General features: G+C 45.1%; 1 protein-coding gene across 1 annotated transcript in view; it reads left to right on the top strand.

Annotated features, from left to right (window-relative positions):
* Nucleotides 1-26619, top strand: part of TTC21B (tetratricopeptide repeat domain 21B) — a 489309-nt gene that overhangs the window by 226623 nt on the left and 236067 nt on the right. Inside the window, exon 15 of the mRNA XM_069225262.1 lies at nucleotides 16669-16907. Coding sequence (XP_069081363.1) covers nucleotides 16669-16907 — 239 coding nt within the window. The remainder of the gene's footprint in view (nucleotides 1-16668; nucleotides 16908-26619) is intronic.

Raw genomic sequence — 26619 nt, 5'->3', positions numbered from 1 at the left:
CCATACCAGCCCACCAAAACTGGATTAACATCACTGACTCACTAGATCAACATCACTGACATCATTGGAACACTGCACTCCATTAGGGGTGGGCGATAAATTCCACTCCGCTAGCATGGTGCAGAGTTTTGCCCACTCAGTTCTCCATAAGGAGTTCCAAAAAGCTCTGCAGATGCTAGTTGGTACACGGAGGAATTTGGACTGATGAAACACCAATGTAAACAACTGGAACGCAAATGGACAGTGAGTCAGGAGAATGCAGAACCCATTCAAACTCGCCATCAGGTGCTACCACCAAAGCATCTAGATGTGCTGCTTTGGTGGACCACATCAATGTCAGATCTAAAGAAAAATCTTCACCAACGTGAAAAAATTGATCTTACCAGCAGCCACCACCAACTCTATCACCCCCTCAAAGGACCTCTGCCACAATCCCTATCAGTGCTTTACCAACAACATCCCTGCTATTGTCAGCCTGTAACTTCAACTCGCAACCCTACCAGACAGATTTCTCCTAACGCCTGACAGTCTTATCCAAAGAACTAATGCCTTCCACATGGTCTGACATCAGCTCAGAAGAAACCACCACCACCATGAAATCCATCCACTCAAGGGCCCATTTGACCCCTTCCCCAACCAGGCCTACTCCAACCCATCAGTACCGTGCTCACACCTATTTTGAATGCCGCCACCTCCCACACAACCTTTCCAGACTCTTAAATATGCAGCTATCCTCCCATTGCTGAGGAAACCTTCTGCGCACCCTTCAATGCTCACCAACTACAGAACAATTGCTCTGCTACCATTCCCAGCCACGGTCATCAACAGATGCCTCACCAGATACTACAGTGAGCACCAACTCCTCAACACCTTCTAGTTTCAAAATCAACCACAGTATGGAAACTGCCCTCATCACCATCACAGATGACATCTGCAGGACTCTGGGTGGAGGAGAGACAGCGACCCTCATTCTCTTGGATCTCTCTGCCACGTTTGACATGGTCTTTTTCCTCATCATCATCTATCTCTGAACACTGACATCTGAATCCAATGACATGTACTCTGATGGATCTGCTCCTTTCTGACTAGAAGGACCATGTCAGCCAGCCTGGCACTGTACACCACAGCCACCCACTACTTCATCTGTGGAGTTCCACAAGGATCCTCCCTGAGTCTAACCTTCTTCAATGCATACATGATCCCTTTCCCCAGCAAGTTTTTGTAAATGCAGGTTGAGCTTGCTAACGCGTCCCAATCTAATTATTTTTATTCACTCTGGGACTCGTTTTAGGCCAATGAATCTTTTGACCCTGATTGAAGACACCTTAGGACAAGATAACTAATCAACAAGTCAATAATGTCATCAATTAGACTCGGAAACCACCATGACCTTTCAGTCATGAACAACCACACCAGTTTAGCACGATTTTGTGATGTTTATTCCCTATTGATTACAATTCTACTAGCAAGTTTATTAGTCTCAAAACCATGAAACACATCAGCATTGTCATAATATGGCAACTCGAATAATATTTCATCAAAGCAAAGATCACAAACATTAGAACATAGCACGACGTCAACATAGGTTATTCTTAGCAGAGTATCATCAGAGCATTATTCAACAAAGCATTGAACCAGTCATTTGTCTATTTGCATCTGCTTCAGTGAACCCCTTAACTAACCTCGAATTAGCATTGGCATGTTGGGCTTCATGCAAAACAATTTGGTAACACGAATTTGGAAAACATCTAACTATGGTCTGTGTCAAAAGAAGCAGTTGGTACCTAGAAAGGAAAGGCAATCAGACAATTACAATTTCATCATCATATAGTTACCCTCTGTAATGGGTCAGCATACAGATTCAGTCTTCGTTCTCAGGACAACAGTTGATTCGCCATCAATCAGGGAATTCAGCAAGATGGTTTAAGAAGGGACACTTCCCTCATAAGGAGGAAAAGTATATAACGGGCAAGGTAAGGCAAGGATGGTTTGAAGAACCAAATAGCAAAGTGTCTGTGCAGAGTGACAAGGTGTCTGGATCATAACAAAAGTTCGCAATGGCATCTCCTAATGGTTCCTCGTGTCAAAGGTTTTTATCCCTTTTCTGTTGTACAGTCCCCTAATTCCTGATTGGATAGGGTTGGCACCCCACTATCTTCATCCAATGGGTTTACAGTGTTAGTATCAAATTTTGTCACCCCATAACAGTTCTCACGTAGTTTATTGGTTCTTATGATTGACGTCTCCAGCGAGCATAATGTCCAGTATGATTTCATATTCTCGTGGTCCTCTTGCATCTTCAGTCAGTAGGTCCATTGTCTGTACTGGTTCCGTCGACCTTGTACCTGTAACTAATCTACAGTGTTGCATTCAAGTCTAATTTCATGAGAACGGATCTACTACGGTTACATTCATCCTTTAGCTATGGAAAAATACGAGTACATTTCCTTCAGCAAGTCAGCACACTGCACGTTAGAAAAACACATTTAATATGAAATTCGGGCAGCTAGGCCTCGGCTCATGCTAACTAAGGCCTATTGATTTATTAGCAAAAACTTAACATATAACTCTTAATATTAGTGTAAAACCATACATTAAACATATTATTATTTCATTATTAGTCAGCTTCATTAATCATTGTATATACTGGTGGCCACTCCCCGTGGGCACATTTCAAGCGCACGTTTAGCAAAAGCACATTAATAAATTTTCTATGCGCCATTATTCTGCATTAGTTCATAAACATTTCATGTTAATTTTGAGTATAAGTACTACGCTCTCTCAAGCTCATCAAGGTTCAATTTACTGCTGTCCTTCGAGATCATATTGTAAATATTATATAGATTAACTTCAGTGTTCTGCATCTAGACCTTAACTGCCGTAATGTCTTGACTTTGAAATGGAAGGGGAAGCAGCTCATTTTAGAGGTCTGCAAAAATCCAAGTCACTAACCTACCAGATCAGCAATCCCTGCTGCTAGTAAAAAGGAGGTGCAATACACTTTCTAGAGAAATGAGCTGTGAGTCGCAACATTACAATACCATAGTAGCAGCTAGGCTTGTGTTTTTTTTTGTTGTTTTTTTAAAGTGATGTTGCCAAGGCTCACTGATCAACAAGATCTAACTGTTGAGTGTGTACTGTGTACCTGGGAGTTCAAGAGCGTCACTGGGCTGGCAGTACAAAACCTGGGATGTGAAACCATCACTGAAGTTAAACACCAGTCTAATTTATGGGCTACAGCAGCTACATACACAATGGATCATCCCATGTGGTGCAAAGATCATAGCAAGCCGCTGGTTCAGGGTTGCAAAGATAAGAGTTATGGTAGCCTGTGAGCCCAGGCTTGTGTTGAATAATGAAGCAGCTTGGCACTCGTGAATGAGCAATGTGAGGAGAGTGCTACACATTCAGGCTGGATGAATACTGAGAGCTTGTAATGTGTCTACAAAGGGCTATCTTTGACTTTGTCTAATTGTTAGCTGAAATGTTATGTTCAGCTACTGTAAATTCTTAACTTAGACTATCTACCTCCATCATCATTTTCAGCCGAGGTAGGAGCTATTTAAAACCTATTGATGGGGAGGTCTCTCAAAGCATCAATTCTAAGAATCATTAGTCATTCTCTCTCAGTGGCACTCCACCTCCTTTCCTGTGGAAGTAACTTCCTGCTATTGAAGGCTACCGGTTGGTCTAGGCCCTCCTCATTCAGCTGTGCTAAGACTGCCCCTATGCCATATTCTGAAGCATCCCTCTGCACAATGAATTCCGTGGAAAAATTGGGGCCTTGAGCACAAGGGCTGTGCACGTGGCTTCATTGAGAGAATCAAAGGCTTTCTGACAAGCATCTGTCCAGATCACTAATCTGACCTGCTTCTTGGAAGTCAGCTCAGTTAAGGGGGCAACAATGGTGCCATAGCCCTAAACGATTCTTTTGTAGTTGCCAGTGAGTCCTAGGAAGGCCCTCACCTCTGCCTGGCTTTTAGGTGGTTACCAGGCTATGATGATTTCATTTTGGTCTGGAAAGGCTGCACCTTGCCCCCACCTACCAGGTGTCCCAAATATACCATGGAACCCTGCCCAAACTGGGACATACTTGAATTGATTGTCAGGCCTGCCTGTTGCAGGGCCTGAACTACCTCTTGAAGGTGATTCAGGTGTTCCTCCTAGCTGGAACAGTAGATGCCAATATCTTCTAAATAAACAGCACAGAAAGCCTCCTTACCAGCCAGGACCTTGTTAACCAACTGTTGGAAGGAAGTAGGGGCATTCTTCAAGCCAAAGGCCATCACCTGGAATTGGTAATGACCCTGAAGGATTGAGAAGGGCGGCCTCTCTTTTGCCCCCTCAGTTAAGGCGATCTGCCATTACCCTGATGTCAAATCAGACATATTGAGGAATTTTGAAGCATCTAGCCTGTCAATAAGCTCATCAGCTCTAGGGATTGGGTGTGCATCAGTTAGGCCTCTGTAGTCCACACAGAACCGAAGTCCTGGTTTGGGGCCTGGTGGGACTGCCTTTAATACCAATACCATGGGGCTGGACCAGGGTCTGCTAGAGGGCTCAGTCACCCTTAAACTTAACATCTCATGAACACACAGATTACGAGAACAGGGAGGAAGACTGTCCCAGCAGCTGGTAACAGTCACCTTGCTGCTTGGGGTCAGGGCGGCAGAGAGTTTGACACCCTCCACTGAACCATTGTGTTCCTGTGCAGGGAGGAGCTCAGGGAGAGGTTCACTCTCCTCCTCCACGCACATCTGTCACAAGGAGCATGCTCACTTCGGACCTCTCAGTGAGGCTTGAGTCTGTTGACATGGAGCACCCTTAGGGGTTTGGAAGTCCACTAAGTAGGTGGCCTCTCCCATATGCTCCTTGACTTTGTCTGGGCCTGTCCAGCAGTCCTGGAGAGATCCGGGCTCCACTGGCTCCATGACCCATACTTCCTGGCAAGGTTGAAACTCTACCAGAGTGGTCTTCTGGTCATACCATTGTTTCATTACTTCTGGCTGGCCTTGAAGTTGCTCTTGGCTGTTTCCCAGAAGTGGTGCATCTGGTTCCAGAGGGCCAGTATGTAGCTGACCACATCCTGGGGGATTTTCCTGAGAACTTTTTCCTACACCTCCTTGACAATGCTCAGAGGTCCGCTGATAGTGTGGCCATGGAGGAGTTTGAAGGGGCTGAACCCTACTCCTTTCTGTGACACCTCCTTGTTGGGAAAGAGAAGGCATGGCAGGAGGGTGTCACACTTTTGCCTCATGGCCTCAAGCAGGCCTGCAATTATGAATCTTTCAACTATACAATTGGTTTGGGGGTGATAGGTGTGTTCAACTTGTACGTTACACCACACGCATCCCACATGAACCTCATGCACACAGTTAAGAAATTAGTGCCTCGGTCAGGCACTGTCTCTCTGGGGATCCCCACAAAGGTAAGATCTCCATCGGAGTTCTGGTCACCACAGGTGCAGCCACTATCTGTAGAGGGATTGTCTCTGGGTAGCCTGTGGCATTGTCCACCAAGACCACGATATACCTGTTGCCTAGGCCTGTCTTTAGGGTGCAAGGGACCAGTGACTTTGATGCCCACCCTTTCAAAGTGGCTGGCAATGACGGGAAGTGGGATCAGGGGAGCTTTCAGCTTTTTCCCTCACTTTCCACTAGCCTGGCAGGTGGGACAGAATCTGCAGAATTTATCTCAGATTGTCCTCATTCTGAGCCAATAAACGTGAAAGGCAAGCCTGGCAAAGGTCTTGTCTTACCCTGAATGTCCTGCCAGGGGTATGTCATGAACCAAACCCAGTAGGAAGGCCTGGTAACACTGGTGGACCACCGTCACATGGGCTGCCCCAGTACTCAGAGCCTTAGGCTTGATGTGGCGGAGATCATTCTCGCAGTACACTGGGCGATCCCCAGAAGCTTCACCTGCTGCATGGGCTTAGGCTTGTCGCCTCAAGCCCTCAAGAGTGGCACACTCTCTCTCTACGCTTTGCAGACTTCCTCCCTGGTGGACCCACCATCAATGTGCCAGCCAGCAAGCTCAGGTAAGTCATCTAGTGTGGCAATATCCTCCCCGGTTAGCCAAGGGGCCTCCTCCTCAGGGACCCCATCAATCTCCTCTGCGGGAGCTCCAGGTACCGGTTTCCCGTGCCCCTTGCCTCTCTTCTTGGCTGCTGTCTGGGTCATTGTTCCAGGCTCAAGGTGTCTGTGATTCCCTTCCCGGGCAACCATGGACCATGTGTCAAGAACCCTCAGACTTTCCATGTAACAACAGCAAAAGGAGTGCTGGTAAAGAAGTATCTGCAGTGGAAAAGGTGATGACCTTAATGGGAAAAGGTTTGTGGAGTCGTGCTACACACGTCGCAAAGAAAATACGGAAGAAAGGAATCCAAGATGGCTGACGAGTTCAAACGTTAAGTTGTCGTTCCAGTGTTGCACTCAGTTTCGTTGCTAAGATATGGCACTAGAGAGCTTCACGCTTCAACTGTGACCTGACAGCAATCCAGATTTGTTGAGAGAATGCTTTTTGTGAGGTAAACATTTTCTGAGGCAAACTTGGCTTCGTATGCATTTCACTGACTATTCAAGTAAGCTACAGATAATAATATTTACTGGCTTAGAAGCAGAGGCAGTGATAATGTTTTCTGAGTTTGTAAAAGAGTTCCGGCTGGAATTGTTTCTGGTGAACATTCAAAGAATAAAGATTTTATCAACCAGAGTTCAAAAGTCTTACTGGAGAATATTAACACGACGAATTTCAAGAAGCATACCGAATATTATTATTAACAGAAAGGATAAATATAAAACAGACAACAGGAAATATAATTTTCATGCATTATTCTATCATACTTGAATTTTATCTATATATATATATATATATATATATATATATATATATATATATATCGAAACAAATCCCTTTCAGGGTTAATTGATGCATAAATTGTGCAAAAAAGAAGAGAGAACTCTGGGTAGTTCCCAAGTTTAGGTGGAGAACAGCTCCAGTAAGGAGCACCCTGCAACACCAGCGACACTCTAGATTTGCCTACCTCAAATGTCTGTTTACCTAGCAAAGTTTTTAAGCATACGTTCAGCACAGTGCTATCCAAGTTGAGCTAGATATGGACAAAGTATTTTGCCATTTGTACAGTAAAGTCTTTGAGCATAGGTTTGACACAGTGTCGGGCTTGCTGATCTGTAAAATTACAAAAGCCATTTACCACTCCAGGCACAGTATTACAGCTTTGATCTGGTAAAATACCATCCAAGCTAACCTGAAATGAGTAAAGCAACCCCTGACGTGTTTTGCTCTCAGAGCTCTTCAGAGAGGTTTAGCTTTGTCCAGATACAAGGGAGCACCCAGTATAATTCAAAACAAATCCTTTCAGGATTAGAGTGACGCATACGTTATGCAAAAAAGAAGAGAGAACTCTGGGTAGTTCCCAAGTTTAGGTGGAGAGCAGCTCCAGTAAGGAGCACCCTGCAACACTCTAGATTTGCTCACCCCAAATGTCTGTTTACCTAGCAAAGTTTTTAAGCATAGGATCAGCACAGTGCTATCAACGCCGAGCTAGATATGGGCAAACTCTTTTGCCATTTGTACAGCAAAGTCTTTAAGCATAGGTTTGACACAGTGTCAACCTTACGGAGCTGTAAAATGACATAAGCCATTATTTATATATATATATAATATTCAATGGCATGTGTAGCTGCATATACACATGCTGTGCACTGTTCCTGCCATCTAGTGTTGGGCTCTGAGTGTTACAAGTTGTTTTTCTTCGAAGAAGTCTTTTCAAGTCACGGGACCGAGTGACTCCTCCCTTTCGGCTCCATTGCGCATGGGCATCGACTCCCTCTTAGATTGTTTTCGTTCCGCCATCGGGTTCGGACGTGTTCCTCTTCGCTCCGTGATTCGAATTGGAAAAAGACAAAAATTCACCAAAAAGCGTTGGTATTGTTTTCGATCGGGAAACATCTTGCATCGACATCATGAGACTGGCGAAACACAGCTTCGGTGGCCCTTCGGGGCTTTCGCGCCCAGCCGGGGCCTGGTCGGCCCGACCACAGAAAACGTCGAGGCCTAATGGACCGGACCCCTTTCCGTTTCTGCCCACAGTGCCACGCCAAGTATCCCTACACAGACCAACATCGGGTCTGTAATCTGTGTGTGTCACAGGAGCATAGAGAAGATACTTGCGAGGCCTGCAAGTCCTTTCGATCAAAGAAGACCTCGAGGGACCGGAGGGCGAGGCGGATGCAAATGGCATCAAAAAGTTCAGAGCACCTTGATGTCGAAGAACAGGAGATGGCTATCTCCATCCAAGGTTCGGACTCGGACGACTCCGACGCAGACCGGCCACCTACAGCAGGCCAACACATGAGTACGCCTGCCCCGACCCAAGCCCACAGTCAGTCGAAGAAACATAAGGCTTTGGGGACGCCACTGCCGGAAGGCCATGGCTCCACCCATAAAAAAAATCAGCGGTGACCAAGCAACACCTTTGGCACCGAAAAAGGCCAAAATCGCGCCGAAGTCTTCGGACTCGAGAGCCGAGAACCTGTCACCGAGAAAACTCAACATTGACTTGTTGAGTCGGCGAAGCCTCGAAAGAGTCTTTCGGAGCCGAGGCCTACCGTCAGCATTTCGGTGCCGAAAAAAAAACGGCTTTGGAGCCGAAAAAGCCTCGTACACCAAGGAATATGGACTCTCAAAGCAACTAAAAGAGAGACACAGATTTGAAGAGGAACTTCAAATGGAGGAGTTTGATGAAACACAGACAAGGATACAGATCCATAAGAATACTGGGAAGATCCAAACTGCACCTCCTCTCAAATTCAAAAGGAAACTAGCTTTCCAAGGGCGGACAGACACTGAACAGCCAAAGGCTAAAGTACCCAGAGAAAGATCTCCGTCACACCATTTTTCACCAGAACATTCTCCTCCACATTCTCCGCAAAGAACAGTGTCACCTATTGCAACGCCCACTGCACAGTCACCCACACACACTGTGCAGTCACAAGAGGATACAGACCCCTGGGACCTCTACGATCCCCCTGTTTCAGACAATAGCCCAGAGTGCTATCCTTCGAAACCCTCTCCACCCGAGGATAGTACCTCATATACTCAAGTCTTGGCTAGGGCTGCTGCATTCCACAATGTGAGTATGCATACAGAGCCATTGGAGAACAATTTTCTCTTTAATACTTTGTCCACAATGCATGCCTTCTATCAAAGTCTTCTGATGCTCCCAGGCATGCTTAAACATGCCCAACAAGTTTTTCTGGAGCCCGTGAAAGGGAGAGCCATTACACCGCGGGTGGAAAAGAAATACAAGCCACCACCGTCTGACCCAGTGTTCATCACACAACAGTTGCCCCCGGACTCTGTAGTGGTTGGAGCTGCGAGAAAGAGAGCCAACTCGCAGTCATCTGGAGATGCACCACCTCCAGAGAAGGAGAGTAGGAAGTTCGACGTGACAGGAAAGAGAGTAGCGTCACAAGCTGCCAATCAGTGGCGCATTGCAAACTCTCAGGCCCTTCTTGCACGTTATGACAGAGCTCATTGGGACGAGATGAGCGATATCATCCAACATCTCCCCAAGGAATATCAGAAAAGAGCTCAGCAAGTGGTAGAGGAGGGACAAGTAATATCTAATAATCAGATACGATCGGCATTAGATTCTGCCGACACTGCCGCAAGAACAGTGAACACTGCAGTAACAATTAGACGCCATGCTTGGTTGAGATCCTTAGGCTTCAAACCAGAGATTCAACAGGGGGTCCTAAACATGCCATTTAATCAACAACAACTGTTTGGACCACAAGTGTGCACAGTCTTCGAAAAAATCAAGAAGGACGCAGATACGGCCAAAGCCATGGGAGCGCTCTACTCATCCCAATATAGGGGAGGTTTCAGACAGCAGCCTTCAGAAACATCCACCTCTCAAACAAAACCCACCTACCAGTCACAATATCAGAGAAGGGGGTTTCGTGGGTCCTTCAGGGGACAATTCCCAAGGTCAAGAGGGAAATTTCAGCCCACTAAGCAGGCCACTAATAACAAGCAGTGACTTGCCCATCAGCCTCCCCCAACACACATCACCTGTGGGAGGAAGACTGAGATTTTACCACAAACATTGGTCAGACATAACCATGGACACATGGGACCTATCAATTATCCAACATGGTTACTGTATAGAATTCACTCATTTTCCTCCAGATATTCCCCCAAGAGCGCACAAACTCCTGTCGCAACATTAAGCAATGTTACAAACAGAGGTGCAGGCACTATTAACAAAACAAGCCATAGAACTAGTACCTCACCAACAAAAAGGAACAGGGGTTTTTTCCCTATATTTTCCTATTCCCAAAAAGGACAAAACACTAAGACCAATTTTAGATCTCAGGACTCAACTTATTCATCAAATCAGAATACTTTCACATGGTGACACTACAAGATGTAGTCCCCTTACTAAAACAGGGAGAATACATGTCAACACTGGATTTAAAAGATGCGTATTTTCATATACCCATCCATCCATCTCACAGAAAATACCTCAGGTGTGTCATACAAGGAAAACACTACCAATTCAAAGTATTACCCTTCGGGATAACAACAGCCCCCAGAGTATTTACAAAATGCCTCGCAGTAGTAGCGGCCCATATAAGGAGACAACACATGCACGTATTCCCATATCACGAGGATTGGCTAATAAAAGCCTACACTCAACAGCAGTGTCAAAATCACAAACGTTACGTAATAGATACCCTACACACACTAGGGTTTTATATAAATTACCAAAACTCACACTTGCAACCATCCCAACTTCAACAACACTTGGGAGCAACATGTAACACTCAAAAAGCGATTGCCAGTCCAAGCCCACAAAGAATACAATCATTCCACACCATGGTACCAAAGATACAACCAAATCAGCACTACACAGTCAGATTTGTCATGAAACTCCTAGGCATGATGGCATCATGCATCACAATTGTCCCAAATGCGCGGCTACACATGCGGCCCTTACAGCAGTGCCTTGCAAAACAATGGATGCAGGCACAGGGTCAACTCCAAGATCTAGTGTTGGTAGACCGCCAAACAAACTATTTGCTTCAATGGTGGAACCCCGTAAATTTAAACATAGGGCGGCCTTTCCAAGACCCTGTGCCTCACGCCATTCTCACAAAGGATGTGTCAATGATTGGGTGGGGAGCACACCTCAACAATCACAATATACAAGGACAATGGGACAGTCAACAATCCGGATGGGCCTGGTTACCACTACTTCCTTGGGAATTATCTTGTGGGCCATTAGATAAATCTTTATTTTTACATTTTTCTCCCCTCTTTCTTCTGTTGGGAACCCTGACCACCTTTATGGATGCTCCCCCCTGTCCCGATACCTTTTTGGGCACTCTGGCGCTAGCCCGGAGGTCAGCCTCCTCAACAAGCTTCCTGGAGTCAGTCAGCTTACTGTCAACTAGGTGCTGGTGCAACTCTGTAAAACGGATACTGAGCTTGTGCTCTCTCATGATTAAATTGTACAACCTAACATAATCATTAACTTAGCTGCCTCACACCCAGCCATTCAGTGCCTTACTGGAGTGATCAATGAAATCTACCCATTACTGGTTGGTGGGTTCTGACTGTCCCTGGATCTTTGGTGATCCTTCTCAAGGGTCAGTCCAAATTTGGCAATCAAAATGGCTTTCATTGGAGTGTACTTGGTCCGATCCCCAAACTCTACGATTAGAACTGTGCCCCTCCCAATGTGTTGCCATGCGACTCCCCCAACCTTTCACGCCCCCCACCCCCACCAGTGTTCCTCAGGAACTCTATGCACTTTAAGTGCAACTTCATAAGCAGATACCAACTTACCAATGTCATATCCTACCACATAACTGGGCACCGGGTCTTTGAGTATATGAACCTTCTTATCTTCTTCAGGTACAGCATGTATGCTGCAAACATCACTACTGGAATCCGCCTGCCTTGCCTTGAGTTCCAGATTTTTTAGACTCAGTTCATGAGCCAATAACATTTTCTTCTCAGCTGAGGCCTTTTCAGCCTCCGCTTGCTTGACATCCCTCTCAGCTTGTCTCTCCTTAGCCTCTATCTTGAACTTTGCTAGTCGTAGCTTGAATTCCCTCTCCTTTCTTACCCTCAGCTGCTTTGGGGATGGGCCGTGGGAGGATACACTACTTCCTGCTCTTGTGGGAGGCTGAAATCTAGAAGAGCTATTCACAGGCACCTTCAACTCCTCATGCTCTTGGTGACGGGCCTCTTCCCAGGCCCTCAGTGCTATTTGAAACTCCACATTCTTGGTGGCCCCTTGAGCAGGTACCCCCATCTCCTTGCAGACGTTTTTCTACTGGTTTACTGTGTACTCTTCTAGCTTAGCCAGCTCAAACTCCATGGCTGCCCTTGCAGAACCAGCCAGAGGTATGATGTAGAAGATGGATCAAAACACAAAGCAGGGAAAATAAAGAAAAATTTGAAATGATCTTAGATGTGGATGGGAGGTGTACATGTAGTTACTGTATGGCACTGCACAAACACATGTCCTATTCTCACCACTGATCACTAATGTTAGAAATTAGGTCTGTAGTTGGCAGAAATATGGACCCTGTCCAAGTAGGGACCACAAGTCATGGTAAGTCACAACACAACCTAAAGTAGCCTGTGCTGACTCTCTACGAGCTTGGCACAGAGCAAACAGATTTAACTTAAAAGGCAATGTGTTAAGTATTTGTGCAGTAACTCATACAGTAACACATTGAAAACGCTAAAAGAAAACTTCACACAAGGTTAGAAAAACAGAACATTTATTTGAGTAAAACAAAACCAAAACAACAAAAATCCATCCAGTGATAGTCGAGATTTGAATTTTTAAAGATTAAATGTGAAAACAGTGCTTTGAAGCCACTACCGGTGGAAAGATTACTTGAGGCCACAAGGGACTGGTGCAGATCCACAATCCAGGCTGACTGCGATGGAGTGTAGGCTGGCTGCAGGCCCCATGCATAGTTCGCGTAAAACAGTATTTTGGTGAAGCGATGCAGCAATGCCAAGGGTACTATGTGTCAATATTTTCCATGCAGTTGCGTCACTGAGTCGTTGGTGGGCTCCATTTAGTTAAATGTGATGCATCAACGAGATGCATGGATTGTAAATCTGCTGTAGTTGGGCAGCCGCTGGTTCGTCATCGGAGAGCGATGTGCCGATTTTCCTCCCGGACTGGAGGCGATACAACACTTTTTGCAGAAAGCAGCTGCAGAACCCACATTTGAGGCCCAGAACTTGGAGGGGGGCCTCAGGCAAGGGTGAGACTCAGAGAGCAAAGCCCAGAAGCACCAAAAGAATTGTAGGCAGGCTTTGATGTCCCTGAGATTGCAGGAGAGATGCAAGCGCTTGGAAATCACTCTAGTGGGAAAACCGAGTCCTTCCAGCAGGGTCAGAGAGAGGCAGACAGCAGGACAACAAACAGAAAAGCAGTCCAGTTGAGTCCTTTGAGCAGTACAGCAGTTCTTCTGACAGAGGTTCTGTTCAAGGTCCAGAAACATCTGATTTGATGGGACCAGAGACCCAGTACTTATATCCAAATGTCCTTTGAAGTGGGGAGGCTTTCAAGAGTGATTTTGAAGTGCACCTGTTTCCCTTTCAGCCCAGTCCTGTCTGCCAGGCTATGTCTGTGGGATCTTATCAGTCCTTAGTGTGGAGTCAGGCCTCTTCCCTTTGAAGTTTAAGTGTGAGCCCCTCCAACCTTCCTGCTCAGAAAGACCAATCAGTATGCAGATGAATGTAGTTGCTGTTGACTGACCTGTGTTTATGGCTTCCCAGATGGAATGCACAAGGGGAGCTGTCACCCAGCACAGACCAGGCGTGGATCGGAGATGAGCTGTAAGGCACATAGATCAGTAAGAGCAGAGAAATGCCTACTTTCTAAAAGTGGCATTTCTAAAATAGTAATATTAACTTAGACTTTACCAGTCAAGAGGATTTATCATTACTATTCAAAAGAAATGAAACATGAAGTAGCTACTTTCTGATAAGGAATTGCAGCTTAAAAGTATACTAAGGAACTTCCAGTGCTGGTCTATGAAAGGAACAGGCTTCACAAAAGTGAAAAATGACTTTTGGACTTTTTCACTACCAGGACATGTAAAACTTAAAAGTATATGCCCTGCATTTAAAATACACTGCACACTGCCCTGTGGGTCATGTAAGGTCTCCCTCAGGGGTGTCTTATATGTACTAACAGAGGAGTTTAAGGCTTGGCAAAGGGTTTTATATGCCAAGTCGAGGTGGCACACACACAGGCCTTGCAAAGGCAGGCCTGAGACATTCTTAAGGGGCTACTTATGTGGGTGGCACAGTCAGTGCTGCAGGCCCACTAGTAGCATTTGATTGATATTCCCTAGGCACATACAGGGCACTTTACTGGGGACGTATAGATAAACTGAATATGCCAACTGGGTAGGAGCTAATGTTACCATGTTTGGGGGAGAGTGCACAAGCACTTTAGCACTGGTCATCAGTGATAAAGTGCGCAGAGTCCTAAAACCTGCAAAAACAAGATCAGAAAAATGGAGAGAGGCAGGGAAAAAGTTGGGGGAAGATCAGGTCTAAAAGCCACCAAGTGGTAGGACCAGAACAGTACTGTTATACAATCAAAAATAAGGTCTGGGTGCACCCAGAAGCCACATCCACTACACCTGCTCTTACAAGGACGTTCTACATCACATGCCCTAGTAAACAGTTTTTCAATGAGTAGAGTAGAGGTGGGTGTACGTGGTAGTCCCCTTTCATAGGATCTTCTTCCATCTGAGGTTATTAGAGTGAGCACTGTTGAGCTTGGTAACTGTTGACACATATTACCACTAGAGCTGATGGAGCAATTTGTTAAATAGACTACTGTTATGATCTAAAAGTGTGTAGCAATACAGGTTATTTAAGACCACTTCAATTAATATTTTAGTGAGTCAGGGATGTAGCACGTATATGGTTAATTTGCCACACTTCAGGAAAAGTCGGTAAATATTTTGTGCAATCCGTTGCACATTTAATGTTTTTATGTTATGATTATTTGTATGGCCCATGTATTTCCCTGGAGTGTATCCTGGAGCCCAAGAAGAATGGAGCTATCCTAACTGGCGCCTATTGCTAGAGCCAGGTTTTCATTTTCTTGCAGAATTCAGTGATTGAGCTGGTTGGTCTGATGTGGAAGGGATGTTGTGCCAGACATTGGGGTCCAGGTAGGAAAAGGTGCAGCCCTAGCTCTTCCTTGGCAGATGTGAGAAATGTGAGTGACGGGAAAGCTAGCTGACCAAAGGTGTCTATATGGTGTGTGGAACTGAATGCAGCTGTTAAAGGATGCTGGGCGTGTGTGTGAGGAGCTTGAAAAGGGTTTTTTTTTTTATCAAGAGCCTGTGGAGGTCCTCCAGGTGTTTGGATCTATGAAGATGGGGTGGGAGATTGAGAGTGAATCTGGCTTCTGTGTTATGTATGACATGGGCTCTCTTGGTGAGTTGAGAGGTTATGCTGATGTAAAGGATGTTGTAGTATTCTACTCTCTTGGTGATCAGGGCTAGTGTGCAGGAGCCCCATGTAGACTTTTTTGAGAAGTTTCAGGGTATGGAAACAGGAGGAGAAACCGGATTGTGTATTGAGATTTGTTTGTCGATCACGTTACCTAGGTTTCCTGGCCAAGCTGGGTTTCACATTGGTCCTAGCTCTGTTGGCTCCCAGAACAAGGAACAAAAGATGTCTTTTCCGAGTAGGACCACTTCCGTCTTACCAACAATTAATTTTTAAGCATGTATGCACCGTCATAAACTACAATGAAAACAGTTCTGAATTGAGAAATGCAGCCTGAGGTAGCAAAATTGCTACGGTATAAAATACACAGATTTGTTTTGAAGGTGACAACTGCTAGAGCCTCACAAATAACAAAAGGTTTCTTGTGATGTAGTGAAGGAAGTGAATTAAGATCGTAAAGAGAACCTGAGGTCAGTTTCGTTAGCACTATGTGCCAATGTTTCAGATCTACATTTTTATTTTAGAAGAATGCCTGTAGTACTGCATGAAATGTGGGTAAAGTATAGAGTTTTCTCACTGTAGGAAGATAACCGTAATTGCCAGAAACAATAGGCAACGAAGAAGTATTTTAAGCTGTATTACAGTTGGCAGAGTTCCAGAAAAAGAGTTGGTAAAGCAGCATGTAACTGGTGTATTTGGCGGTCAAGGTTCATGTAGCTTACAGGCTACAGTGCTGTGATCTGAACTGGAGGGCACCCTAATGTTAACTCTTGTGACAGTCATCCTGGTGGAGTCTTTCTGCCAACGTAAAGATACAAGTAGAACCTGTCTATTAAAGGGCATTAGTGAGTCATGATGGTGGAACAGTTCTGTTCACTTGTGAAGGTCAACCATGTAATTCACCTTGTAAAATATCGGTGCTGAACTTCTTGTACCACTTTTCTCAAGCTTGACAACAGTGAAGATACACTTTCCTATTCCAGTAATTGCCTAGCTCCTCTTCCCATTTATGAAGTGCATATCATAAAGTCAGAAAAGCATGCTTTGAAATAAAAAAATGTGTAATTGTGTAAATATCACGACTCATTGGTGTGCCAGTTACTTATTTTAGATTATTGTATTTCACAGCATGAAGCTGCTAAAGTATTGCAAGACGCGATAAATGAATTTTCTGGTACACCTGAAGAATTACGCATAATGATAGCTAATTCAGACATGGCCTTAGCACAAGGTGATATTGAACAAGCCTTAACTATGTTGCGAAACATCACATCTGAGCAGACCTATTTTATACAAGCCAAAGAAAAAATGGCAGATATTTACCTTCATCACAGAAAAGAGAAGAAGTTATATATCAGTTGCTACAGGTAAGCAAGGATTATATCTTTTTATTCCCAATAATTGTGCACATTGGTCTTCCTACAAATACTTCAAAGTCTTCAGTAAAAGCTATCAAATGCTTTGGTGCTATGCAAATTGAGTAATTTTCTCAACTTTGTTTTATGATGTGATTTGCCCTAGAAGAGCAAAAGTCCATTTAGGTGTGCTTCGGTGTCTTCGACTAACTTACATTACATACAGTTTATGATCAAGAACTCCATATGTTGCCAAAGGCAATGTGGTAGCTATAATGATTAAGAGGCTGTCTATAGAAGTAGCTGCTAACCATGCTCTATTTCATAATATCAGCAACAAGAATATAATCGTACAAAGATAGTGTATTTGGAATATTGACTACATCTGTATTGGTAAATTAAGGACATACAGGCATGTTAGAGATAGTATTTTTAACTCCACATCTAGAGTTATGTAGATGCAGCCAATCTTGATTTCTCTTCTACTTCTTTCCTCATTCATGAGGTGTTTTGTACAGTAGTAGGCAGCAACCCTGCTTTGAAAAAGACGTATGGCTTATGAATATATCACCGTCTCCTATTCATGCACATTTGACTTCATTTTACTCACTGGACACCATCTTTGCCTTGTCTGTGTTGCCATGTGTATTACTCAGCCTTTCTGATTTTTCCTCCCCTTTTTTTGGAGTACATGTGCACCTCCCCCAGGTGCCCTTCCAGGTACGTTGTATTATTACCCCTGTTGCACCACAATTGGGCATTCTACAACATACACCTTACTGGTACATCCTTGCCTCTAGCATATTAGAAACTATGAAATATAACAAAGGTCCAGTAGAGTAAGTTATAACTGACAGGTTTGTAGCGTTATATTTTGCAGCCTCATCTCTCGCACCACCCCCTCCGTTAGGCTTCTAGGCAAGGTACCCAAGGCAGGATATGAGCACCTCTGATCACTCATACTTGATGCCAAAACACATCCTACATCACACAGCAAAGACAACACTCTGCCACCTAAGTATTCCTCCTCATGTAGCAAGCCACATGTCCAAAAATACTATAGTAAAATTGAGAAAAATGCTACACTGTGGCCTTTACCACTGTGTAGTTAAAATTAGGGCATGATTTCCATAAGAAGAGCATTTTATTCTTTTGCTATGAAGTTTATCCACGTCAGCTGTTTCCTGGAAAGTTTGGGAGTGGTTTGTCAAGCGGGGACCAAGAAGGACTGGTCCCAAAATATTTATTTCCCGTGTTGATTCTCATAGCAAACATCTATAGCAGATACATAAAGAATGGCTGAACTGTTAAGTTACACCTTTACTCAAATCATGCTTTTTGGGATTTGGTGTAAATCTGTTAAGCCATTTTTGAGTAATTTGTGTTAAGAGGTGTTCAGGGTGTTCATGAAGGGGTTAACAATAGGTGTATCAGGATTGTCTGTGTCCCCATATGCTCTGATGGGACATATTGAAGATGACTCGTCAGTCCTGGCCAGCCCATGAAGAATATGCTCTGGCAGCCATTACGGCACTGAGGGCCGTGGCCACTGCATCATGAAACAAAGAAAAAAACATATGAAGGGGTAGGTTGACACATCTGAACCAAACCCCCTGGCCACCCCGTGCCCCTTGGTAACACATTTTAGTCGTAATATAAATCATTTGCTGATTGGTGCCAATTCTTAAAAATCTGAGTTTGCACCAACATAGACCTACATTTTTATTTCTCCAAATGTTATCGATGCCAGATGTTTGTTTTGCTGTCAAGGCCTTTTTAACAAGCACCTTATCTCGGCACAAATAAACTAATTTTCAGTATATTTTAGGCTTTAACTTAACCCCTTCGCTGCCAGGCCTTTTCCCCCTCCTGTGCCAGGCCTTTTTTTGCCTATTTGGGGCAGTTCGCGTTTAGGCCCTCATAACTTTTTGTCCACATAAGCTAACCAAGCCAAATTTGCGTCCTTTTTTTCCAACATCCTAGGGATTCTAGAGGTACCTAGACTTTGTGGGTTCCCTTGAAGGAGGCCAAGAAATTGGCCAAAATACAGTGAAAATTTCGTTTTTTTTTTCAAAAAAATTTGAAAAAGTGGCTGCAGAAGAAGGCTTGTGGATTTCCCCCTGAAAATGGCATCAACAAAGGGTTTGCAGTGCTAAACTCAGCAGCTTCCTAGCTTTCAGGAACAGGCAGACTTGAATCAGAAAACCCAATTTTTCAACACAATTTTGGCATTTTACTGTGGCATACCCCATTTTTGCAATTTTTTGTGCTTTCAGCCTCCTTCCAGTCAGTGACAGGAATGGGCATGAAACCAATGCTGGATCCCAGAAACCTAACCATTTCTGAAAAGTAGACAAAATTCTGAATTCAGCAAGGGGTCATTTGTGTAGATCCTACAAGGGTTTCCTACAGAAAATAACAGCTGAAAAAGAAAAATATTGAAATTGAGGTGAAAAAAACAATTTTTCTCTACGTTTTACTCTGTAACTTTTCCCTGCAATGTCAGATTATGGAAAGCAATATACTGTTACGTCTGCTGGACTCCTCTGGTTGCGGGGATATATAGGGCTTGTAGGTTCATCAAGAACCCGAGGAACCCAGAGCCAATAAATGAGCTGCACCCTGCAGTGCGTTCTCATTCTATACCGGGTATACAGCAATTCATTTGCTGAAATATAAAGAGTAAAAAATTGCTATCAAGAAAACCTTTGCATTTCCAAAAAGGGCACAGGATAAGGTGCTGAGGAGCAGTGGTTATTTGCACATCTCTGAATTCCGGGGTGACCATACAAGCATGTGAATTATAGGGAATTTCTCAAATAGATGTCTTTTTTTACACACTCTCCTATATTTGGAAGGAAAAAATGTAGAGAAAGACAAGGGGCAATAGCACTTGTTTTGCTAATCTATGTTCCCGCAAGTCTCCCGATAAAAATGATACCTCACTTGTGTGGGTAGGCCTAGCGCCCGCGACAGGAAACGCCCCAAAGCGCAACGTGGACACATCCAAAATTTTGGGAGAAAACAGAGGTGTTTTTTGCGAAGTGCCTACCTGTAGATTTTGGCCTCTAGCTCAGCCGGCACCTAGGGAAACCTACCAAACCTGTGCATTTCTGAAAACTAGAGACCTAGGGGAATCCAAGGAGGGGTGACTTGCGGGGCTCGGACCAGGTTCTGTTACCCAGAATCCTTTGCAAACCTCAAAATTTGGCTAAAAAAACACATGTTCCTCACATTTCTGTGGCAGAAAGTTCTGGAATCTGATAGGAGCTACAAATTTCCTTCCACCCAGCGTTCCCCCAAGTCTCCCGATAAAAATGATACCTCACTTGCGTGGGTAGGCCTAGCGCCGGCGACAGGAAACACCCCAAAGCGCAACGTGGACACATCCTAAATTTTGGAAAAAAACAGAGGTGTTTTTTGCGAAGTGCCTACCTGTAGATTTTGGCCTCTAGCTCAGCCGGCACCTAGGGAAACCTACCAAACCTGTGCATTTCTGAAAACTAGAGACCTAGGGGAATCCAAGGAGGGGTGACTTGCGGGGCTCGGACCAGGTTTTGTTACCCAGAATCCTTTGCAAACCTCAAAATTTGGCTAAATAAACACATGTTCCTCACATTTCTGTGGCAGAAAGTTCTGGAATCTGAGAGGAGCTACAAATTTCCTTCCACCCAGCGTTCCCCCAAGTCTCCCGATAAAAATGATACCTCACTTGCGTGGGTAGGCCTAGCGCCGGCGACAGGAAACACCCCAAAACGCAACGTGGACACATCCCATTTTTTGAAAGAAAACCGTGCCTACCTGTGGATTTTGGCCTGTAGCTCACCCGGCACCTAGGGAAACCTACCAAACCTGTGCATTTCTGAAAACTAGAGACCTAGGGGAATCCAAGATGGGGTGACTTGCGGGGCTCGGACCAGGTTCTGTTACCCAGAATCCTTTGCAAACCTCAAAATGTGGCTAAAAAAACACATGTTCCTCACATTTCTGTGGCAGAAAGTTCTGGAATCTGAGAGGAGCCACAAATTTCCTTCCACCCAGCGTTCCCCTAAGTCTCTCAATAAAAATGATACCTCACTTGCGTGGGTAGGCCTAGCGCCCACGAAAGGAAATGGCCCAAAACACAACGTGGACAGAACAAATTTTTTCACAGAAAACAGAGGTGTTTTTTGCAAAGTGCCTACCTGTGGAGTTTGGCCTCTAGCTCAGCCGGCCCCGGGGGGGGGGGGGGGGGGGCAGAAATGCCCTAAAATAAATCTGCCCCCACCCCCCCCGGGAGCGACCCTTGCCTACGGGGTCGCTCCCCCTGCGTGACATTGGCGCCAAAAAACAAATCCCCGGTGCCTAGTGGTTTCTGCCCCCTTGGGGGCAGATTGACCTAAAATCGGCCAATCTGCCCCCAAGGGGGGCAGAAATGGCCTAAATACAATTTGCCCCCCAGGGGAGCGACCCTTGCCTGATGGGTCGCTCCCCATCTCGAAAAAAAAAAAAAAAAAAAAACACAACAAAAAAATTTGCCCTGGTGCCTAGAGGGTTCTGCCCCCCCTGGGGGCAGTTCGGCCTAATAATAGGCTGATCTGCCCCCAGGGGGGGCAGAAATGGCCTAAAATAAATTTGTCCCCCCCCCCCCCCCCAGCACCCACCCCCACCGGGAGCGACCCTTGCCTACGGGGTCGCTCCCCCTGCGTGACATTGGCGCCAAAAAACAAATCCCCGGTGCCTAGTGGTTTCTGCCCCCTTGGGGGCAGATTGACCTAAAATCGGCCAATCTGCCCCCAGGGGGGCAGAAATGGCCTAAATACAATTTGCCCCCCAAGGGGAGCGACCCTTGCCTGATGGGTCGCTCCCCATCTCTAAAAAAACAAACAAACAAACAAAAAAAAATTTGCCCTGGCGCCTAGAGGTTTCTGCCCCCAGGGGGGGCAGAAATGGCCTAAAATAAATTGCCCTCCCCCCCAGGGAGCGAACCTTGCCTAAGGGGTCGCTCCCTTTGCGTGAAATTCACGCAAAGAAAAAATTCCCTGGTGTCTAGTGGTTTCTACCCCCCTTGGGGGCAGATTGGCCTCATCAAAATAGGCCAATCTGCCCCCAAGGGGGGCAGAAATGGCCAAAATATAATTTTCCCCCAAGGGGAGCGACCCTTGCCTAAGGGGTCGCTCCCCACCAAAAAAAAAAGAAATGAAACATTAAAAAAAAAAAACAAAAAAAAAAATGGTCCCTGGTGCCTAGAGGTTTCTGCTCCCCCTGGGGGCAGAAAAGGCCTTCTCAAAAAAATGCCCCCCCTGGGAGCGACCCTTGCCCAAGGGGTCGCTCCCTTTTGTCAGTTTCAATAAAAAAAAAAAAATCCCTGGTGTCTAGTGGGGTTTCAAAAGCCGGATTGCAAGCAATCCGGCTTTTGAAACCCTCGGAGGGACTTCAAAGGGAAGGGAATACTTTTCCTTCCCTTTGAAGCCCCTCCGGGCCTCCCAAGTGATTGAAAAAGAAATGCTTTTGCATTTCTTTTTCAATCGCGCTGGAAGCAGAGCTTCCAGCGCGACTAGGGAGGCCCCTGTGACAAATCAGCACGCGCTCGCGCGCTGACGTCACAGGGGGGGGTTTGGGGGGGGTCGGGGTGGAAGGGGAAGGTCTTCCCCTTCCATCCCGACTTTGGGGGGGGAAGGGGGGTGCACGGGGGGCGCGCTAGAGCGCCCCCAAGTTCCCCTGTGCCATGGACGAGATGATCTCGTCCAAGGCACAGGGGAACTGTAGCCTTGGACGAGATCATCTCGTCCAAGGCACAGAACCGGTTAATTGGATTAAATTGTTGCTGTGAATGTTTTTATTCTATCATGCTTATTGATGCCACCCATGTGCAATGTTGTACAAAGTTCTCTTCTCTTACAGCTATGTCTGTTCTATGTATTTGCTTTGCAGGCAGGATATTGCTGCCTTACTTGATATTTATGCTATGTCTTTTTAGCCATTTTATCGCCAAGAAGAATTTGTATTTGATCAATTTTATCTTCTTATGTAGTAATGTATGCTTTATTTGTATTGTTTATTGTTCTTGTTTTTTTTACTTCATTGCTCATTTTAGAATTATTTTAATACTGAAAGATAATACAGTTGTAGTTTCGTGTTATACTCATATTTGGGATTCTGGTGAGTTCTCTGGTGATTGCACCCTATGAACATGCTGTCCCCTGCTGGGATTTTCTGAACCAACACATATTTCTCTCGTGATTTTTTCAGAGAGGTTATGGAACATGCTCCTGAAGCTAAGTTCATAATATTTTCCTCAGCCGTGTGAGAATAAAGTCTGACATTCTGTGTACAACATGTACTTCTAGCAGCAACCTGTTGGTTCATCTGTTTCTAATGAACAATTAGAACACTAATATTCTGTATTTATAACAAAATCCATCTTGATGGAATCAATGATGTAAAATCTTTAGATATGACCACAATGAGGGGCTTATTTTGTCGTGGAATCTGCCTCATTAGTAAAAGATTTTGAGAGGCAGTGAGAAACGTGTTTTCTACACCAGCAGCAGTCCAACTCCCAAGTGATCAACTGCAGCAAAACCACAGAGTTCTAAAGGACAGCTACAGTGCTAATATGTTTTATGCAGGAGAAAAGCAATGCCTTCCTGAATGCTATTTTGTTGAAATAGGAGCTGTTGAATTTAGAGCCTTTCCTGAACAGCAGACTGAAGTAAATGATCTTTGAAATGTTAATGCAGACATGAAACCAGAGGCTTAAATATGCGAGTAGCAATATGGGTTTTCAGTAAGTTGAGGCATAATATATTTTTAAAGGGGCTAAAAATAGTGAGTGACGTCCGCATAAGTACATGCATGCCCTTTCCACATCTGTTTGCTCAGCCTACCCATCATCTCTGTTGCCTAGCAGCTCCCTTATTTTAAAATCTTAACATTTTGATCGATCCTTCTAACCGCACATTCCTCATCTTGTGTTGAGTACCCCAGGCGCTAGCCTGGATCCTGAGACTTTTCTCAGCAGTTAATTTTTATTTTTTTATTTATTTAGATAGTTTTCTATAGCGCTGGCAAGACCCCAAGGGTATCGGAGCGTTTTACAACAGTATAGATAATAAACACATAAATTCAAAGAGAACAGTTATACAGTAGGTTTCACATGGTCAAGAAGATAAAAATCCGGCAGTGGTGGGGTGGGGGGAGAGATTATTTTTTGAGTGGAGGTTGGTTGAGGAGGAATTCTTTAAGTAGCTTCTTGAAGATCTGATGGGAAGGGTTAGATGTGATGTGAATAGGTATGGAGTTCCAGATTTTCGGGGCGTTGCTTGAGAAGGAACATGTCCAAGTTTTTTGCTTCTGGGTTTTTGGCAGGATGAGGAGGAAGGTGTTTGAGCTTCTTAGTGATCTTGTTTGACCTGCTTTCAAGAGTTTATTGGTGAGGTATTCTGGTTTCCCAGTGTGAAGGGCTTTGTGTGTTAGGCAGGCAGTTTGGAACGAGCAGCGGGCTTCGACTGGGAGCCATTTTAGACTCTTCAGGGCAGGGGAGATGTGGTCATATTTTTTTAATTCCAGTCACCAGTCTGGCAGCTGCATGAAGAGTGGACCTCATCGGGGCAAGTAGGGATTTGGGCGTCCCAGTAAGGATGGAGATCCCATAGTCTAGTCTCGAGAGTACCAGTGCTTGTGTGGCCTGTTTGAGATCATCTTGGGGAATGAAAGATTTGATTTTGTTCAGCAGTTTAAGGCTGTGGAAAGCATTGTTAGCGTTCTTCTTGATGTGGTCCTGCATAGTCAGGTTGGAGTCCAGAGTGATTCCCAGTGATTTGACCGTGCTCGTAGGGGTGAGATTACTTTTTAGAGCGTCAATGGATTTTAGCCATTCTTGCATCTGGGGGAGCTGGTTCGATTTCAAAAGGAGGAGAATTTCCGTCTTATCCTGGTTGAGTTTGAGATGGTTGTGGGATAGCCAACAGTGAGCTTCTTTGAGGGTGTTGTTCAAGTGGTGGATATCTTCTAAAGAGGATATTTCAATGTAAAGTTGCGTGTCATCAGCATAGAGATGGAAGGGGATGTTGGCTCGAGTGAGAATGGTGGTAAGAGGGTCCATGTAGATGTTAAAGAGAGTGGGAGAGAGGACAGATCCTTGGGGGACTCCTCGGGTAATTATTGAGGTGGGCAAGGTCGTGTTATGTTTTTTTTACTTGTTGCGTTCGGTTTTGTAGGAAGGAGGAGAACCAGCGAAGAACTGTGCCTTCTATGCCGATTTCTCTTTTGGAGAGAGTCTAGAAGGAGCTTGTGGTTGACTGTGTCGAAGGCCGCTGTTAGGTCTAGGAGAATCAGAAGGCAGCATCAGTCAGCGTCAAGGGAGTTGCGGAGGTCATCTACTATATTGAGAATGGCTGTTTCTGTACTACAGCCTTTTCGGAAGCCTGATTGTAGAGGGTTAAGAAGGTTGTTGTTATCAATGTGTTGGGTTAGTTGGTGGAGAACACATTTCTTGAGAGTTTTGGCAAGGAAGGGAAGGTTGGAGACTGATCTGTAGTTATGGAGGATGTTATGGTCGGCTCCTGGTTTCTTCAGAATCGGCGTGATTTGGCCTAGTTTGAGGCAAAATCATGCCGGTCCAGATCGGGGTGAGGAACTGGTGGAGTTTTTTTGCCAGGGTGGAAGGGAGAGGGTCAGCTAGGTGAGGGGATGATTTGGAGGTGGACACTAGTTTGGAGATGTCTGTTGCCTGGAGCCTGCTGCAATTCAGTGCAGGTAAGGTCTGCTTCCTGCCGGCGAAACCAAAAAAACTGCTGATCCCAGATGGTCTCCTCGTCGCAGATTGTGTCGGTGTGGTGACTGCCGGGGGAGGCGGAGGGAAAAGACCAGGATTTTCACAAACTGTGATCCCGTCCCTCTGGAGCTCCGGGAGGTGCATCTGTCTTGGCAGCCATCTTAGGCTTCTCCAACCAGCAGTTGTCTTGTGCGTCAGTAGGTGGCGTTGTGCAGTGCCGCGTCGGGTGGGTCCCACCACAGATACGATGACTGGGACCCCTACATAGCCTTCACCTCTGTGCGCTGACATCAATTCCTTTTTTCTGCTCCTTCCATCAGTGATCTGGAGCTCGCTCCCTTGATTCTGTCCCAGCAAGACAGAATTTTTTGCCCAAAAAAGTTTTCCAGTATGCGAATCATATCATTCCCTGAAAATGAAACTGTGTAAGGACTGAGAGTTCAAAGAGGCTAAGAATAAGGCTCCTGCAGCCTGTAAGGATCCAAGGTTAACTGCCAGTTTGTTTACTGTTGATGCATTCATCCCGGATGCCGATTGTGCTAATCAACTGCATCCCCCAGTTTGCTGTGGCTCCTGGCTTGGCACTATGCCCAGTGTCACAACTGACACCGCAACCAGTGTCGACACCGACGCCAGAGGGGAAGCCTATCGTTCTTTCAGACTCTGAGACGAATCAACCGTGACTTTTACAGACATCGCACTCTCCTCAATCGTTTTCCCTGTCTGACCTTGTGACTGATCCACGACAGTACAACATCCTTGACCCTGATTTTTTTTTATTATTAAATAGTTTTTATTGAAACATTGTAGTTAAGACAGTAACAGTAAAGATATGAGTCATAAGAGCAGCTAAGATAAGTACAGAGAAATACTGTTGCAATTCTCAAATATAAAGATGTGTATATACTAACTGTGCTTCAGGGACAACTGGGAGGTTGGGGAGACAAGAACCCATGTTTTTACATC

Source organism: Pleurodeles waltl, chromosome 3_1, assembly GCF_031143425.1.
Source record: "Pleurodeles waltl isolate 20211129_DDA chromosome 3_1, aPleWal1.hap1.20221129, whole genome shotgun sequence".
Classification (NCBI taxonomy): domain Eukaryota; kingdom Metazoa; phylum Chordata; class Amphibia; order Caudata; family Salamandridae; genus Pleurodeles; species Pleurodeles waltl.
Note: the sequence above shows the minus strand (reverse complement) of the source record. Positions and strands in the feature narration are given on the sequence as shown.